This window comes from Salvelinus alpinus, chromosome 7 (assembly GCF_045679555.1).
Source record: "Salvelinus alpinus chromosome 7, SLU_Salpinus.1, whole genome shotgun sequence".
In the NCBI taxonomy this organism is placed as follows: domain Eukaryota; kingdom Metazoa; phylum Chordata; class Actinopteri; order Salmoniformes; family Salmonidae; genus Salvelinus; species Salvelinus alpinus.
In genome coordinates, this window is record NC_092092.1 from 12,768,691 (window position 1) to 12,789,517 (window position 20,827).

General features: G+C 44.5%; 1 protein-coding gene across 4 annotated transcripts in view; it reads left to right on the forward strand.

Moving 5' to 3' along the window:
* Positions 1-20,827, forward strand: part of LOC139580477 (slit homolog 1 protein-like) — a 213,467-nt gene that overhangs the window by 131,761 nt on the left and 60,879 nt on the right. For all 4 annotated transcript variants that reach the window (XM_071409214.1, XM_071409212.1, XM_071409213.1 and 1 more), the window contains exon 9: positions 11,362-11,509. In XM_071409214.1, coding sequence (XP_071265315.1) covers positions 11,362-11,509 — 148 coding nt within the window. The remainder of the gene's footprint in view (positions 1-11,361; positions 11,510-20,827) is intronic.

Sequence of the window (20,827 nt, forward strand, 5' to 3'; positions counted from 1 at the left end):
TAGACTCCAGGAAATACCACTGATATGATGTTGGGTTAGACTCCAGGAAATACCACTGATATGATGGTGGGTTAGACTCTCTCCAGGAAATACCACTGATATGATGTTGGGTTAGACTCTCTTCAGGAAATACCACTGATATGATGGTGGGTTAGTCTCTCTCCAGGAAATACCACTGATATGATGGTGGGTTAGACTCTCTCCAGGAAATACCACTGATATGATGGTGGGTTAGTCTCTCTTCAGGAAATACCACTGATATGATGGTGGGTTAGTCTCTCTCCAGGAATTACCACTGATATGATGGTGGGTTAGTCTCTCTCCAGGAAATACCACTGATATGATGGTGGGTTAGACTCTCTCCAGGAAATACCACTGATATGATGGTGGGTTAGACTCTCTTCAGGAAATACCACTGATATAATGGTGGGTTAGACTCCAGGAAATACCACTGATATGATGGTCGGTTAGACTCTCTCCGGGAAATACCACTGATATGATGGTGGGTTAGACTCTCTCCAGGAAATACCACTGATATGATGGTGGGTTAGACTCTCTCCAGGAAATACCACTGATATGATGGTGGGTTAGACTCTCTCCAGGAAATACCACTGATATGATGGTGGGTTAGTCTCTCTTCAGGAAATACCACTGATATGATGGTGGGTTAGTCTCTCTCCAGGAAATACCACTGATATGATGGTGGGTTAGTCTCTCTCCAGGAAATACCACTGATATGATGGTGGGTTAGACTCTCTCCAGGAAATACCACTGATATGATGGTGGGTTAGACTCTCTTCAGGAAATACCACTGATATAATGGTGGGTTAGACTCCAGGAAATACCACTGATATGATGGTCGGTTAGACTCTCTCCAGGAAATACCACTGATATGATGGTGGGTTAGACTCTCTCCAGGAAATACCACTGATATGATGGTGGGTTAGACTCTCTCCAGGAAATACCACTGATATGATGGTGGGTTAGACTCCAGGAAATACCACTGATATGATGGTGGGTTAGACTCTCTCCAGGAAATACCACTGATATGATGGTGGGTTAGACTCCAGGAAATACCACTGATATGATGGTGGGTTAGACTCTCTCCAGGAAATACCACTGATATGATGGTGGGTTAGACTCTCTCCAGGAAATACCACTGATATGATGGTGGGTTAGACTCTATCCAGGAAATACCACTGATATGATGGTGGGTTAGACTCTCTCCAGGAAATACCACTGATATGATGGTGGGTTAGACTCTCTTCAGGAAATACCACTGATATAATGGTGGGTTAGACTCCAGGAAATACCACTGATATGATGGTCGGTTAGACTCTCTCCAGGAAATACCACTGATATGATGGTGGGTTAGACTCTCTCCAGGAAATACCACTGATATGATGGTGGATTAGACTCTCTCCAGGAAATACCACTGATATGATGGTGGGTTAGACTCTCGCCAGGAAATGCCACTGATATGATGGTGGGTTAGACTCCAGGAAATACCACTGATATGATGATGGGTTAGTCTCTCTCCAGGAAATACCACTGATATGATGGTGGGTTAGTCTCTCTCCAGGAAATACCACTGATATGATGGTGGGTTAGACTCCAGGAAATGCCACTGATATGATGGTGGGTTAGACTCTCTCCAGGAAATACCACTGATATGATGGTGGGTTAGACTCTCTCCAGGAAATACCACTGATATGATGGTGGGATAGTCTCTCTCCAGGAAATACCACTGATATGATGGTGGGTTAGTCTCTCTCCAGGAAATACCACTGATATGATGGTGGGTTAGACTCTCTTCAGGAAATACCACTGATATGATGGTGGGTTAGTCTCTCTCCAGGAAATACCACTGATATGATGGTAGGTTAGACTCTCTCCAGGAAATACCACTGATATGATGGTGGGTTAGTCTCTCTCCAGGAAATACCACTGATATGATGGTGGGTTAGTCTCTCCAGGAAATACCACTGATATGATGGTGGGTTAGACTTTCTTCAGGAAATACCACTGATATGATGGTGGGTTAGACTTTCTTCAGGAAATACCATTGATATGATGGTGGGTTAGACTTTCTTCAGGAAATACCACTGATATGATGGTGGGTTAGTCTCTCTTCAGGAAATACCACTGATATGATGGTGGGTTAGTCTCTCTTCGGGAAATACCACTGATATGATGGTAGGTTAGACTCTCTCCAGGAAATACCACTGATATGATGGTGGGTTAGTCTCTCTCCAGGAAATACCACTGATATGATGGTGGGTTAGTCTCTCTCCAGGAAATACCACTGATATGATGGTGGGTTAGTCTCTCTTCAGGAAATACCACTGATATGATGGTGGGTTAGTCTCTCTTCAGGAAATACCACTGATATGATGGTGGGTTAGACTCTCTCCAGGAAATACCACTGATATGATGTTGGGTTAGACTCTCTTCAGGAAATACCACTGATATGATGGTGGGTTAGTCTCTCTCCAGGAAATACCACTGATATGATGGTGGGTTAGACTCTCTCCAGGAAATACCACTGATATGATGGTGGGTTAGTCTCTCTTCAGGAAATACCACTGATATGATGGTGGGTTAGTCTCTCTCCAGGAAATACCACTGATATGATGGTGGGTTAGTCTCTCTCCAGGAAATACCACTGATATGATGGTGGGTTAGACTCTCTCCATGAAATACCACTGATATGATGGTGGGTTAGACTCTCTTCAGGAAATACCACTGAAATAATGGTGGGTTAGACTCCAGGAAATACCACTGATATGATGGTGGGTTAGACTCTCTCCAGGAAATACCACTGATATGATGGTGGGATAGACTCTCTCCAGGAAATAACACTGATATGATGGTGGGTTAGACTCCAGGAAATACCACTGATATGATGGTGGGTTAGACTCTCTCCAGGAAATACCACTGATATGATGGTGGGTTAGACTCTCTCCAGGAAATGCCACTGATATGATGGTGGGTTAGACTCCAGGAAATACCACTGATATGATGGTGGGTTAGTCTCTCTCCAGGAAATACCACTGATATGATGGTGGGTTAGTCTCTCTCCAGGAAATACCACTGATATGATGGTGGGTTAGACTCCAGGAAATACCACTGATATGATGGTGGGTTAGTCTCTCTCCAGGAAATACCACTGATATGATGGTGGGTTAGTCTCTCTCCAGGAAATACCACTGATATGATGGTGGGTTAGACTCTCTTCAGGAAATACCACTGATATGATGGTGGGTTAGTCTCTCTCCAGGAAATAACACTGATATGATGGTGGGTTAGACTCTCTCCAGGAAATACCACTGATATGATGGTGGGTTAGACTCTCTCCAGGAAATACCACTGATATGATGGTGGGTTAGACTCTCTCCAGGAAATACCACTGATATGATGGTGGGTTAGTCTCCAGGAAATACCACTGATATGATGGTGGGTTAGACTCTCTCCAGGAAATACCACTGATATGATGGTGGGTTAGACTTTCTCCAGGAAATACCACTGATATGATGGTGGGTTAGTCTCTCTCCAGGAAATACCACTGATATGATGGTGGGTTAGACTCTCTTCAGGAAATACCACTGATATGATGGTGGGTTAGTCTCTCTCCAGGAAATACCACTGATATGATGGTAGGTTAGACTCTCTCCAGGAAATACCACTGATATGATGGTGGGTTAGTCTCTCTCCAGGAAATACCACTGATATGATGGTGGGTTAGACTCCAGGAAATACCACTGATATGATGGTGGGTTAGTCTCTCTCCAGGAAATACCACTGATATGATGGTGGGTTAGACTCTCTCCAGGAAATACCACTGATATGATGGTGGGTTAGACTCTCTCCAGGAAATACCACTGATATGATGGTGGGTTAGACTCCAGGAAATACCACTGATATGATGGTGGGTTAGACTCCAGGAAATACCACTGATATGATGGTAGGTTAGACTCTCTTCAGGAAATACCACTGATATGATGGTGGGTTACACTCTCTCCAGGAAATACCACTGATATGATGGTGGGTTAGTCTCTCTCCAGGAAATACCACTGATATGATGGTGGGTTAGTCTCTCTCCAGGAAATACCACTGATATGATGGTGGGTTAGTCTCTCTCCAGGAAATACCACTGATATGATGGTGGGTTAGACTCTCTCCAGGAAATACCACTGATATGATGGTGGGTTAGACTCCAGGAAATACCATTGATATGATGGTGGGTTAGACTCCAGGAAATACCACTGATATGATGGTGGGTTAGACTCTCTCCAGGAAATAACACTGATATGATGGTGGGTTAGACTCCAGGAAATACCACTGATATGATGGTGGGTTAGACTCCAGGAAATACCACTGATATGATGGTGGGTTAGACTCTCTTCAGGAAATACCACTGATATGATGGTGGGTTAGACTCTCTCCAGGAAATACCACTGATATGATGGTGGGTTAGTCTCTCTCCAGGAAATACCACTGATATGATGGTGGGTTAGACTCCAGGAAATACCACTGATATGATGGTGGGTTAGTCTCTCTCCAGGAAATACCACTGATATGATGGTGGGTTAGACTCCAGGAAATACCACTGATATGATGGTGGGTTAGACTCTCTCCAGGAAATACCACTGATATGATGGTGGGTTAGACTCTCTCCAGGAAATACCACTGATATGATGGTGGGTTAGTCTCTCTCCAGGAAATACCACTGATATGATGGTGGGTTAGACTCTCTTCAGGAAATACCACTGATATGATGGTGGGTTAGTCTCTCTCCAGGAAATGCCACTGATATGATGGTGAGTTAGTCTCTCTCCAGGAAATACCACTGATATGATGGTGGGTTAGACTCTCTCCATGAAATACCACTGATATGATGGTGGGTTAGACTCTCTTCAGGAAATACCACTGATATGATGGTGGGTTAGACTCCAGGAAATACCACTGATATGATGGTGGGTTAGACTCTCTCCAGGAAATACCACTGATATGATGGTGGGTTAGACTCTCTCCAGGAAATAACACTGATATGATGGTGGGTTAGACTCCAGGAAATACCACTGATATGATGGTGGGTTAGACTCTCTCCAGGAAATACCACTGATATGATGGTGGGTTAGACTCTCCAGGAAATGCCACTGATATGATGGTGGGTTAGACTCCAGGAAATACCACTGATATGATGGTGGGTTAGTCTCTCTCCAGGAAATACCACTGATATGATGGTGGGTTAGTCTCTCTCCAGGAAATACCACTGATATGATGGTGGGTTAGACTCCAGGAAATACCACTGATATGATGGTGGGTTAGTCTCTCTCCAGGAAATACCACTGATATGATGGTGGGTTAGTCTCTCTCCAGGAAATACGACTGATATGATGGTGGGTTAGACTCTCTTCAGGAAATACCACTGATATGATGGTGGGTTAGTCTCTCTCCAGGAAATAACACTGATATGATGGTGGGTTAGTCTCTCTCCAGGAAATACCACTGATATGATGGTGGGTTAGACTCCAGGAAATACCACTGATATGATGGTGGGTTAGTCTCTCTCCAGGAAATACCACTGATATGATGTTGGGTTAGTTTCTCTCCAGGAAATACCACTGATATGATGGTGGGTTAGTCTCTCTCCAGGAAATACCACTGATATGATGTTGGGTTAGTCTCTCTCCAGGAAATACCACTGATATGATGGTGGGTTAGACTCTCTCCAGGAAATACCACTGATATGATGGTGGGTTAGACTCTCTCCAGGAAATACCACTGATATGATGGTGGGTTAGACTCTCTCCAGGAAATACCACTGATATGATGGTGGGTTAGACTCTCTCCAGGAAATACCACTGATATGATGGTGGGTTAGACTCCAGGAAATACCACTGATATGATGGTGGGTTAGACTTTCTTCAGGAAATACCACTGATATGATGGTGGGTTAGTCTCTCTCCAGGAAATACCACTGATATGATGGTGGGTTAATCTCTCTCCAGGAAATACCACTGATCTGATGTTGGGTTAGACTCCAGGAAATACCACTGATATGATGGTGGGTTAGACTCTCTCCAGGGAACCACCATTGATACCTGCATCACAGCTAGAAGCCCCAGGGCAGATCTGATAAATAGTTACTCACATATCTCTAGCTGGCTGATTGTATCTATAGCCTCAGGGCATGCCTGGACATCAAATCACCCATTGATACACGTTTATAATGTACTGAACACTGACCTTGGCTTTGGTGTGAATACATGAGTTGTAATGATAGTTACAAGCTTCTATACAAGGACAAACCCTACACACCTGGCCTGGCTTGACTGGGTCATCATTTCTGAGAGTGACCCTCCACACCTGGCCTGGACTGGCTCGGTTATCACTGATGAGACTGACCCACCACACCTGGCCTGGCTGAGGTATCACTGCTGAGACTGAGACTGCATGGGAACCACCGCTCTTCTCAAGGCCATCTCACCACAACACCAGCTGTGGAGGGGGGGGGGGGGGGTGTGTTTCAGTGTGTGTGCATGTGTGTGTGTGTGTCCATGGTTGTGATTTTTACACAGCCGTACGGCGTGGTAGAAACACAGAACATTATTATCCATCACCCAGGGGGGGGATCTGTGAGAGAGAGAGAAGAAGAGCAAGCTGGAGCTGCAGTCAGAGTTTGTCTGGCAGTATAGTGCTGGAGTCAAAACACAACCACACACATATACAGTTTGATTGGGATGATGTAGGATAGAGACTGGGAGAGTCAACGGATACTGTGTGGAGTAACTCACTCATGACAGGAGGGAGAGAGAGAGGGGTGGAAGGAAAGGGAGGGAGGAGATATGGAGAAGGGAGGGAGGTAGATATGGAGGAGAGATGTAGAGAGGGAGGGAGGGAAGGAGAGATAGAGTAAGACGGGATGGGTGAGAGAGAGGGAAAGCATAGATGTTGACATGCTAGATTTGACATTGTAGTAAGGGATACAGGCATGAAAAGAGGCCCATTAGTACAGTCCTGGTGTTTCACGGTTTAACCCAGGTGTTGGAGATTACTAGTTTAAAACAACTGAACTTCATAGTGTCACAGATAACAGACACAAACATGTTGTAGCTCGCAGTATGACGCACACACACACACACACACACACACACACACACACACACACACACACACACACACACACACACACACACACACACACACACACACACACACACACACACACACACACACACACACACACACTGTTCTGTCCTGAGTGCAGCACTGACCAGAAGATGAACTCCCTCTGAAAGGATCATTAGAGACTGGCTCGCAGGCACACACTCATGTTCCTTTTACTGTTTGTTTCTGACAGGGACACCTGCAGGGTGACGTTACTAGGGGGGGTGATGCTGTTAGGGAGAGAGGGGAGTGACCAACGGAAGTCCATTTAGCTCTGTGCTTCACGGCTGACTGGCGATCGGTCCCCTGCTCAAACACATACTTCCTGTCTAAATGAGAGGGGGGAGAGAAGAGTAGAGGTAAAACTGTTTTAGAGAGAGAGTAGGGTGCAGAAGAGAGGAGAGAGGGAAACCACAAACCTCCCTGTCAAACCCCTCCCTGCCAAACCCCTCATCATTAAGCTTGGGGCCCTGGGTCTGAACCCCGCCCTGTGCAACTGGGTCCTGGACTTCCTAATGGGTCGCCCCCAGGTGGTGAAGGTAGGAAACTACACCTCCACTTTGCTGATCCTCAACACGGGGGCCCCACAGGGGTGCGTGCTCAGCCCCTCCTGTACTCCCTGTTCACCCATGACTGCATGGCCACGCACGTCTCCAACTCAATCATCAAGTTTGCAGACAACACAACAGTAGTCGGCTTGGTTACCAACAATGACGAGACAGCCTACAGGGAGGAGGTGAGGTCCCTGGTGGAGTGGTGCCAGGAAAAAAAACTCTCCCTCAACGTCAACAAAACAATGGAGATGAGAGTGGAGACAGCAGAGGGAGCACGCCCCTATCGACATCGAAGGGACCGCAGTGAAGAAGGTGAAAAGCTTAAAGTTCCTCGGCGTACACATCACTTGTAATCTGAAAGACCCGAAGACCCTCATAAACTTTTACAGATGCACAATTGAGCGCATCCTGTTGGGCTGTATCACCGCCTGGTACGGCAACTGCACCACCCACAACCGCAAGGCTCTCCAGAGGGCGGTGCAGTCTGCACAACGCGTCATCGGGTGTGCACTGCCTGCCCTGTACTGCCCAGGACACCTACAGCACCCGATGTCACAGGAAGGCCAAAAAGATCATCAAGGACAACAACCACCCGAGCCACGGCCTGTTCACCCCGTTATCATCCAGAAGGCGAGGTCAGTACAGGTGTATCAAAGCTGGAACCGAGAGTTTGAAAAACAGCTTCTATTTCAAGGCCATCAGACTGTTAAATAGCCATCACTAGCCGGCTACCACCCGGCTACTCAACCCTGCACCTTAGAGGCTGCTGCCCTATATACATAGACATGGAATCACTGGCCACTTTAATAATGGAACCCTAGTCACTTTAATAATGTTTAAATAATGTTTTACTCATTTCATATATATATATATATACTGTATTCTATTCTGCTGTATTTTAGTCAATGCCACTCCGACATTGCTCGTCCTAATATTTATAGATTTCTTAATTCCATTTTTTTACTTTTAGATTTGTGTGTATTGTTATGAATTGTAAGATACTACTGCACTGTTGGAGCTATGAACACAAGCATTTCTATTCACTCGCAATAACATCTGATAAATACAGTGGGGCAAAAAAGTATTTAGTCAGCCACCAATTGTGCAAGTTCTCCCACTTAAAAAGATGAGAGAGGCCTGTAATCTTCAACTATGACAGACAAAATGAGAAAAAAAATCCAGAAAATCACATTGTAGGATTTTTTATGAATTTATTTGCTAATTATGGTGGCAGTCTAATCATAAGGCATGGCCCAGTGTTAGAGGTGAGTAGCTTAACTTCTGTCATTAGTGCAATGGGCCGTGGGTTGGTGCCAGGAGGTTTACTGTGTAACGCCCTAGTATGAATCAAAACGACTGATCTAATGTACACACACACATGCAGGCGCCACCTCAGGCTACGACTCCCAGGTGGAATATGTTTGATCTGAATCAGTATCGCTAGACACAGAGTTTAGAAACACAAAGACAGCTAGCTATGAAATATATATATATTTTTTCACCTTTATTTAACCAGGTAGGCTAGTTGAGAACAAGTTCTCATTTACAACTGCGACCTGGCCAAGATAAAGCAAAGCAGTGCGACACAAACAACAACACAGTTACACATGGAATAAACAAGCGTACAGTTAATAACACAATATAAAAAAAGAAAGTCTATATACAGTGTGTGCAAATGGCGTGAGGAGGTAAGGCAATAAATAGGCCATAGTAGCGAAGTAATTAAAATTTAGCAGATTAACACTGGAGTGATAAATGAGCAGAGGATGATGTGCAAGTAGAGATACTGGTGTGCAAAAGAGCAGAAAAGTAAATAAAAACAATATGGGGATGAGGTAGGTAGATTGGATGGGCTATTTACAGATGGACTATGTACAGCTGCAGAGATCGGTTAGCTGCTCAGATAGCTGATGTTTAAAGTTAGTGAGGGAAATATATAGTCTATCTAGCACCATTAATTACCTCTAGGTCACAGGTGGCTACTGAGGGGAGGACGGCTCATAGTAGTGGCGGGAACGGAGCGAATGGAATGGCATCAAACACATGGAAACCATGGAAACCATGTGTTCGATGTATTTGATTCCGTTCTACTCATTCCTCTCCAGCCATTACACCAGCCCGTCCTCCCCAATTAAGGTGCCACCAACCTCCTGTGTTCTAGGTATGTGGGAAAGAGAGGGAACTGGGCTGATTCCTATTGTTGCTCCATGGATCTGTCCCAGTCCCACTGAGCTGTAGGACCTGTCCCAATACCACTGAGCTGTAGGACCTGCCCAATACCACTGAGCTGTAGGACCTGTCCCAATACCACTGAGCTGTAGGACCTGTCCCAGTACCACTGAGCTGTAGGACCTGTCCCAGTCCCACTGAGCTGTAGGACTTTCTCCTGTCATCAATAAAACAGAACACACACACACATACAAACACACTCGCGCAGAGAGAAAGGGAGCTGATGAAATATTCATAGCAGGAAAGTCAAAGCACAGATCAGTAATGCAGAGTAAATGAGGCCATTTAAAAGTATGTTTCATACACTTTCCTAGGTTGTGCTGAAAAACCTAGAGCAGTAAACACACACACACACACACACAGACAGACAGACAGACAGACAGACAGACAGACAGACAGACAGACAGACAGACAGACAGACAGACAGACAGACAGACAGACAGACAGACAGACAGACACGCACACATATACACACACACACACACACACACACACACGCACACATATACACACACACACACACACACACACACACACACACACACACACACACACACACACACACACACACACACACACACACACACACACACACGCACACACACACATACAAACACACATACAAACACACATACAAACACACTGTCGTCTTTGACAAGGGCATTGCATTTCAAACAAATATCGAGAGACATTTTCAGTGGGATGTGTATACTGTATGCAAATTGTCTGCTGTCTTCAGTTTTTGGAGAACAAACGTAAGCAAGAAGCAAAAGAGCGTGGAGAGGAGACGAGGGGGAGAGAGGAGACGAGGGGGAGAGAGGAGACGAGGGGTAGACAGGAGAGATGGCGGGGGTGGAGGAGACGAAGGGTAGACAGGAGAGATGGCGGGGGTGGAGGAGCTGAATTAGCAAAATACACAGAATTCCACTTAGACTTAGACAATGATGAGAACACAGACGTACAGAAACAGGAGAAGATCAACGGAGATGACTGAAACGACGTTAACATACATGTCGTTGTGTCTCGAATGAAAAAGTCACACAACACTCAGACATGCTATTCCACTATATATGTCATGAAATACAACCAACTTTGATGAGTTCAAATCCAGCTGAGAATTGGGAGTTTGACGCTGATACCATCTGACAGACTACATATCACATGTTAATGTTCCTCTACGTGTCTGTCAAAACATTCAGGGGAATATCCCGGGGGCGCCCGTTCCAAGACCTCTCCATTACGGTTGACAACATTACCGTGGACATTCCCAAAGTGCACAGAACCTTGCTGTGACCCTGGACAACACCCTGTCGTTCTCTTAACAGGACTTGAACCTCTCTTCCTCCCTCTCTCTTCCCATCCCTCTCTCTCTCCTCTCCCACTCTCTCGCTCTCTCCGTCTCCAGGTCACGCAGAGAGCTCCGGCTTGCAGCCTTGCAGCCTAGGGGGAGGTACGTGCCCTGCCATGTGTACCTGCAGTAACAACATTGTGGACTGCAGAGGGAAAGGCCTCACAGCTATACCAGCCAGCCTTCCAGACACCATGGCAGAGATGTAAGCACCATGCTGTCTTGTATGTTGCCAGTTAGCTGATCTAAACACATCCCTCCTGTTGCACATAAGCCCCAGGGTACGGTGATATGATACAGTGGAATCCAGGGATATCCACAGCTTGAATTGGCTCTGAAGTGTGTGTGTGTGTGTGTGTGTGTGTGTGTGTGTGTGTGTGTGTGTGTGTGTGTGTGTGTGTGTGTGTGTGTGTGTGTGTGTGTGTGTGTGTGTGTGTGTGTGTGTGTGTGTGTGTGTGTGTGTGTGTGTGTGTGTGTATGAGGTCTTTGTCATGATGGCGACTCAGTCCTTTGATATATTGATCTGAGAAGGGGGATGGAGAGGCAAGTGAATCCTGTCTGGAAGGCTTGAGTCCTACACTGACACACACTCAGACACACTGACACACACTCAGACACACACTCAGACACACACCCAGACACACACTCAGACACACTGACACACACTCAGACACACACACTGACACACACTCAGACACACTGACACACACCCAGACACACACTCAGACATACTCCTATATAACAAACCCGTTTACCCATTTTGAATGTTATTGTTTTTGTGCATCTCTGAGTTATGTTCCATGGATGCCCTGGGTCATTTCATGTTTTCACCTGTATCTAAGTTATTGGAGTTCAAGCAGGCAGAAATGTGGCCGGTATGATGCAGCAATGTTATAAAATCGCTCTTCACTACATTGGAAGTTAATAGAAATACGACTTTTAGATCGTGAAAACGTCAATAATACATGTCAGATTCTAATACTGGCCGATGTCATAACTCAGATGTCTTCTCTCGAATGAGCCATTGATCATGTTTTTGCGATATTCCTACCTTGAGAAATGTCTAATTTAACGGAGGGTCTAGCACATGTTTCCTATTTGTCTGCCTCTAGTCCAGGGTGCATTGCATGGTGCCAGAGATATTATAGAAATACCACCCAGCAGACTGTCTACCAATCACCTTCACGTTGTCATGCTGCGTCACTCGGTTGCTAAGCTAATTGTAATGCAGTCCCTCCTCAAAGTCGGTGTATATGTCGAGAACCGTGCCTATTTTCCTCAAGTACATAATGTCACGATTCCAAAGCTATGCGATATTACAGATAGCAAGTTAATTATCTCACATCTCGGTAAAGATTTGTAATGTTGTACTTCTTGTTGACGAAATTCGTGCTAATGTTGAGTTTTTGAGCTAGCGACCAATAGACCTCCTGAAGGAGAGCGCACCTTGTCCCAGAATTGTCCAGAATGCACAACACGGCCCATTGTACATCTGCGAATGTTAGACTCCACTCTGTGAGGCACATCGATCTGCAGGTTGAACATGGTGAGATTGTAGACTCCTAAAATGATAGTGCAGTTTGTTTAAGTGATTTTACAGCTAACTAGCTCCACGCTGCCCTTTCCCACCAGGACAAAAGGAACACTGTACCCCTACCTACATGTACATATTACCTCAGTTACCTTGGCTGACCTGTACCCCCGCATATTGACTCGGTACTCCATGTATATAGTCTAGTTATTGTTATTTTATTGTGTCATTTTTCTTCTTCTACTTTTGTTTGAAAATATTATTTTACTTAAAAAAAACACTGCATTGTTGGTTAAGGGCTTGTAGGTAAGCATTTCACTGTAAGGTCTGTTGTATTTGGCACATTACATTTGATTTGATTTGTTATTATTATGTGTATCTACGTTTGCTAGCCAGCCAGCCAGCTAGCTTTGCAGATTTTATAGTCGACTTGAGCTGCAACAGATTTCGACAACAATTTTCGAAGTTGCAGCAAACCTTATTATATCACCAAAATGAAACATTTGTTCACAAAAAAATATTGTTTTCACATATTAGTGTTTTGGGTGGATTTTTCCTTTAATGCACTCCTCAGAACTTCTTCATACACTCTGGTAAGCATGTAGGCACGCAGGCACGTAGGCACGCAGAAACGTAGGCACGCAGAAACGTAGTCACGCAGAAACGTAGGCACGCAGGCACGTAGGCACGCAGAAACGTAGGCACGTAGGCACGCAGAAACGTAGGCACGCAGAAACGTAGGCACGCAGAAACGTAGGCACGCAGAAACGTAGGCACGTAGGCACGTAGTCACGTAGGCACGCAGGCACGCAGAAACGTAGGCACGTAGGCACGCAGAAACGTAGGCACGTAGGCACGCAGAAACGTAGGCACGTAGGCACGCAGGCACGCAGAAACGTAGGCACGTAGGCACGCAGAAACGTAGGCACGCAGGCACGCAGAAACGTAGGCACGTAGGCACGCAGGCACGCAGAAACGTAGGCACGTAGGCACGTAGTCACGCAGGCACGTAGGCACGCAGAAACGTAGGCACGCAGGCACGTAGGCACGCAGAAACGTAGACACGTAGGCACGTAGTCACGTAGGCACGTAGTCACGCAGGCACGCAGAAACGTAGGCACGCAGAAACGTAGGCACGCAGGCACGTAGGCACGCAGAAACGTAGGCACGCAGAAACGTAGGCACGCAGGCACGTAGACACGTAGGCACGCAGGCACGTAGTCACGCAGGCACGTAGGCACGCAGAAACGTAGGCACGTAGGCACGCAGGCACGTAGGCACGCAGGCACGTAGTCACGTAGGCATGCATTCACACACACACTCACTCACTCACTCACTCACTCACTCACTCACTCACTCACTCACTCACTCACTCACTCACTCACTCACTCACTCACTCACTCACTCACTCACACACACACACACACACACACACACACACACACACACACACACACACACACACACACACACACACACACACACACACACACACACTCACACTCACACTCACACTCACACTCACACTCACACTCACACTCACACACGCACATACACACACACACAGACTGTGTTTTCTACAATAGCCTGGGATCTGGTGATGCAGACATGATGATAGAGGGAATTAAAGCCACTTGGCAAAACACCCTGAGACCACAAGGCTGTGACACACACTGGAAACACACACACACATAGAACATGACTACCGCAGGAATCTGTGGTCTGGAATAACAGCTATCCTAAGAATGTCAATTATACAGCTCTATCTGTCCATAAATGGATGCCCACATCTTTGAACCAGAACATTCTTAAATTAAATATATGGAAACTTAAAACATTAATATTACGGCAAGTCATTGAGTATACAATTATACATAACTCAACACAAACACACACACACAGACACACATACCCACAAACACACACACACACACACACACACACACAGCATTAACATTAAAAGCAGGATTTATCCTTATCCTGTCTAGACCAATCACACGCTGAACCAGTATACCATGTAAAGCTGTCTGCTCTGCTTATCTAGTGAGGTTGGAGATTTCAAATCATATTTTATCAAACTAGACGTCCTATCACAACATGCAGCTGGACATGTGAACAGGAGTGGCTTTGTTATTCTAGCTATATTGGAGAGTCTTTAACAGGAGTAACATGTTATTCTAAGTGTCTTGGAGAGTCTTTAACAGGAGTGGCCTGTTGTTCTAAGTGTCTTGGAGAGTCTTTAACAGGAGTGGCCTATTATTCTAAGTGTCTTGGAGAGTCTTTAACAGGAGTAACATGTTGTTCTAAGTGTCTTGGAGAGTCTTTAACAGGAGTAACATGTTGTTCTAAGTGTCTTGGAGAGTCTTTAACAGGAGTGGCCTATTATTCTAAGTGTCTTGGAGAGTCTTTAACAGGAGTAACATGTTGTTCTAAGTGTCTTGGAGAGTCTTTAACAGGAGTAACATGTTGTTCTAAGTGTCTTGGAGAGTCTTTAACAGGAGTAACATGTTATTCTAAGTGTCTTGGAGAGTCTTTAACAGGAGTAACCTGTTATTCTAAGTGTCTTGGAGAGTCTTTAACAGGAGTAACATGTTATTCTAAGTGTCTTGGAGAGTCTTTAACAGGGGTAACCTGTTATTCTAAGTGTCTTGGAGAGTCTTTAACAGGAGTAACCTGTTATTCTAAGTGTCTTGGAGAGTCTTTAACAGGGGTAACCTGTTATTCTAAGTGTCTTGGAGAGTCTTTAACAGGAGTAACATGTTATTCTAAGTGTCTTGGAGAGTCTTTAACAGGAGTAACATGTTATTCTAAGTGTCTTGGAGAGTCTTTAACAGGAGTAACCTGTTATTCTAAGTGTCTTGGAGAGTCTTTAACAGGAGTAACATGTTATTCTAAGTGTCTTGGAGAGTCTTTAACAGGAGTGGCCTGTTATTCTAGGTTTATCGGATAGTCTTTAACAGGAGTGGCCTGTTATTCTAAGTGTCTTGGAGAGTCTTTAACAGGAGTAACATGTTATTCTAAGTGTCTTGGAGAGTCTTTAACAGGAGTAACATGTTATTCTAAGTGTCTTGGAGAGTCTTTAACAGGAGTAACCTGTTATTCTAAGTGTCTTGGAGAGTCTTTAGCAGGAGTAACATGTTATTCTAAGTGTCTTGGAGAGTCTTTAACAGGAGTAACCTGTTATTCTAAGTGTCTTGGAGAGTCTTTAACAGGAGTAACCTGTTATTCTAAGTGTCTTGGAGAGTCTTTAACAGGAGTAACCTGTTATTCTAAGTGTCTTGGAGAGTCTTTAACAGGAGTAACCTGTTATTCTAAGTGTCTTGAAGAGTCTTTAACAGGAGTAACCTGTTATTCTAAGTGTCCTGAAGAGTCTTTAACAGGAGTGGCCTGTTATTCTAGGTTTATCGGATAGTCTTTAACAGGAGTGGCCTGTTATTCTAGGTTTATCGGATAGTCTTTAACAGGAGTGGCCTATTATTCTAAATGTCTTGGAGAGTCTTTAACAGGAGTAACCTGTTATTCTAAGTGTCCTGAAGAGTCTTTAACAGGAGTGGCCTGTTATTCTAAGTGTCTTGGAGAGTCTTTAACAGGAGTGGCCTGTTATTCTAGGTATATCGGATAGTCTTTAACAGGAGTGGCCTGTTATTCTAGGTATATCGGATAGTCTTTAACAGGAGTGGCCTGTTATTCTAGGTTTATCGGATAGTCTTTAACAGGAGTGGCCTGTTATTCTAAGTGTCTTGGAGAGTCTTTAACAGGAGTAACCTGTTATTCTAAGTGTCTTGGAGAGTCTTTAACAGGAGTAACCTGTTATTCTAAGTGTCTTGGAGAGTCTTTAACAGGAGTAACCTGTTATTCTAAGTGTCTTGGAGAGTCTTTAACAGGAGTAACCTGTTATTCTAAGTGTCTTGGAGAGTCTTTAACAGGAGTGGCCTGTTATTCTAGGTTTATCGGATAGTCTTTAACAGGAGTGGCCTGTTATTCTAGGTTTATCGGATAGTCTTTAACAGGAGTGGCCTGTTATTCTAGGTTTATCGGATAGTCTTTAACAGGAGTGGCCTGTTATTCTAGGTTTATCGGATAGTCTTTAACAGGAGTGGCCTGTTATTCTAGGTTTATCGGATAGTCTTTAACAGGAGTGGCCTGTTATTCTAGGTTTATCGGATAGTCTTTAACAGGAGTGGCCTGTTATTCTAGGTTTATCGGATAGTCTTTAACAGGAGTGGCCTGTTATTCTAGGTTTATCGGATAGTCTTTAACAGGAGTGGCCTATTATTTTAACCCTGTTCTTAAAATGCACGTGGCTCTGAAAAACAGATAAATACCCTTTAAGTGTTCTGAAATAAGGCTAAATAAAGAATATATCCCTTTAAGTGTTCTGAATTAATGCTGAAACACTGTGGTACCAGTGTGCCTCATTCCCATCAGGCCACCTCAGTTTGGTCCCAATACCCAAACTCCCCAACTCCCTCTTCCCAAGCACTCTCTCTAGACCCATTCATATTTGCCAGCCTTAGCCATATCCCAGGCCAATCCCACAGCGACTGCCCTGGCCACAACCACAACCAGAACCCCCTACACCAGGAAAAGCCACAGCTCCAGCCACATCTCCAGCCCAATGCAGCCCCAGCCTTGGCTGTTAACTGTAGGTCAGTTCACAGCTTTTAAAACAGTCCTTAATGAGGCTCAGAGGGGTTAGAGGACTGGATCGGAGCAGGGCTGGACAGAGACAGCTGTCTGAATGCCCTGCCACACAACCACTCAACCACACGCAAACCTGCAAATGCTCAGACACACACGCGCACACACACGCACACGCACACACTGGCAGCCATGTTCACACACACACACACCAATGCTACTAATATGGTTCAGAGCTCAGTACTGACTACCTCTCGAGGCCTGTTTCTCCTGAACATCTGAGACTGAGTACAGTACGTCTGTGACTTTCAGTCTCCACCGTTAGGATATCTGTGTGTGTTTCAGAGAGAGAGAGAGTTAGAAAAAGAGAGCAGTGCCACACTTCTGTGATGTCTGAAAACACTTCTGTGATGACTGAAGACACTTCTGTGATGTCTGAAAACACTTCTGTGATGTCTGAAAACGCTTCTGTGATGTCTGAAAACACTTCTGTGATGTCTGAAAACACTTCTGTGATGTCTGAAGACACTTCTGTGATATCTGAAAACACTTCTGTGATGTCTGAAGACACTTCTGTGATATCTGAAAACACTTCTGTGATGTCTGAAGACACTTCGGTGATGACTGAAAACACTTCTGTGATGTCTGAAAACACTTCTGTGATGTCTGAAGACACTTCTGTGATGTCTGAAAACACTTCTGTGATGTCTGAAAACACTTCTGTGATGTCTGAAGACACTTCTGTGATGACTGAAAACACTTCTGTGATGTCTGAAAACACTTCTGTGATGACTGAAAACACTTCTGTGATGTCTGAAAACACTTCTGTGATGACTGAAAACACTTCTGTGATGACTGAAAACACTTCTGTGATGTCTGAAGACACTTCTGTGATGACTGAAAACACTTCTGTGATATCTGAAGACACTTCTGTGATGTCTGAAGACACTTCTGTGATGTCTGAAGACACTTCTGTGATGACTGAAAACACTTCTGTGATGTCTGAAAACACTTCTGTGATGTCTGAAAACACTTCTGTGATATCTGAAGACACTTCTGTGATGTCTGAAGACACTTCTGTGATGTCTGAAAACACTTCTGTCATGTCTGAAGACACTTCTGTGATGTCTGAAAACACTTCTGTGATGTCTGAAGACACTTCTGTGATGACTGAAGACACTTCTGTGAGTCTGAAAACACTTCTGTGATGTCTGAAAACGCTTCTGTGATGTCTGAAAACACTTCTGTGATGTCTGAAAACACTTCTGTGATGTCTGAAGACACTTCTGTGATATCTGAAAACACTTCTGTGATGTCTGAAAACGCTTCTGTGATGACTGAAGACACTTCTGTGATGTCTGAAAACACTTCTGTGATGTCTGAAAACACTTCTGTGATGACTGAAGACACTTCTGTGATGTCTGAAAACGCTTCTGTGATGTCTGAAAACGCTTCTGTGATGTCTGAAAACACTTCTGTGATGTCTGAAAACACTTCTGTGATGTCTGAAAACGCTTCTGTGATGTCTGAAAACACTTCTGTGATGTCTGAAAACACTTCTGTGATGTCTGAAAACACTTCTGTGATGTCTGAAAACACTTCTGTGATGTCTGAAAACACTTCTGTGATATCTGAAAACACTTCTGTGATGTCTGAAAACACTTCTGTGATGTCTGAAAACACTTCTGTGATATCTGAAAACACTTCTGTGATGTCTGAATACACTTCTGTGATGTCTGAAGACACTTCTGTGATGTCTGAAGACACTTCGGTGATGTCTGAAGACACTTCGGTGATGACTGAAAACACTTCGGTGATGTCTGAAGACACTTCTGTGATGTCTGAAGACACTTCGGTGATGTCTGAAAACACTTCTGTGATGTCTGAAAACACTTCTGTGATGTCTGAAAACACTTCTGTGATGTCTGAAAACGCTTCTGTGATGTCTGAAAACACTTCTGTGATGTCTGAAAACACTTCTGTGATGTCTGAAAACACTTCTGTGATGTCTGAAAACACTTCTGTGATGTCTGAAAACACTTCTGTGATGTCTGAAAACACTTCTGTGATATCTGAAAACACTTCTGTGATGTCTGAAAACACTTCTGTGATGTCTGAAAACACTTCTGTGATATCTGAAAACACTTCTGTGATGTCTGAATACACTTCTGTGATGTCTGAAGACACTTCTGTGATGTCTGAAGACACTTCGGTGATGTCTGAAGACACTTCGGTGATGACTGAAAACACTTCTGTGATGTCTGAAGACACTTCTGTGATGTCTGAAGACACTTCGGTGATGTCTGAAAACACTTCTGTGATGTCTGAAAACACTTCTGTGATGTCTGAAGACACTTCTGTGATGTCTGAAAACACTTCTGTGTTGACTGAAAATACTTCTGTGATGTCTGAAGACACTTTGGTGATGACTGAAGACACTTCGGTGATGACTGAAAACACTTCTGTGATGACTGAAAACACTTCTGTGATGTCTGAAAACACTTCTGTGATGACTGAAAACACTTCTGTGATGACTGAAAACACTTCTGTGATGTCTGAAGACACTTCTGTGATGTCTGAAGACACTTCTGTGATGTCTGAAAACACTTCTGTGATGTCTGAAGACACTTCTGTGATGTCTGAAAACACTTCTGTGATATCTGAAGACACTTCGGTGATGTCTGAAGACACTTCTGTGATGTCTGAAGACACTTCTGTGATGACTGAAGTCTCCTGCATCGCTCTGTTGCATGTCCCTCCTCTCACACACTTGTGTACAGACAGATTGATGGACGTGTGGTTGACAAATTGATGGACGTGTGGTTGACAGATTGATGGACGTGTGGTTGACAGATTGATGCACGTGTGGTGATACATTGATGGACGTGTGGTTGACAGATTGATGGACGTGTGGTTGACAGATTGATAGAAGTGTGGTTGACAGATTGATGGACGTGTGGTTGACAGATTGATAGAAGTGTGGTTGACAGATTGACGGGCGTGTGGTTGACAGATTGATAGAAGTGTGGTTGACAGATTGACGGGCGTGTGGTTGACAGATTGATAGAAGTGTGGTTGACAGATTGATTGACGTGTGGTTGACAGATTGATGGACGTGTGGTGATTCATTGATGGACGTGTGGTTGACAGATTGATAGAAGTGTGGTTGACAGATTGATGGATGTGTGGTGATACATTGATGGACGTGTGGTTGACAGATTGATAGAAGTGTGGTTGACAGATTGATGGACGTGTGGTTGACAGATTGATGGACGTGTGGTTGACAGATTGATGGACGTGTGGTGATTCATTGATGGACGTGTGGTTGACAGATTGATAGAAGTGTGGTTG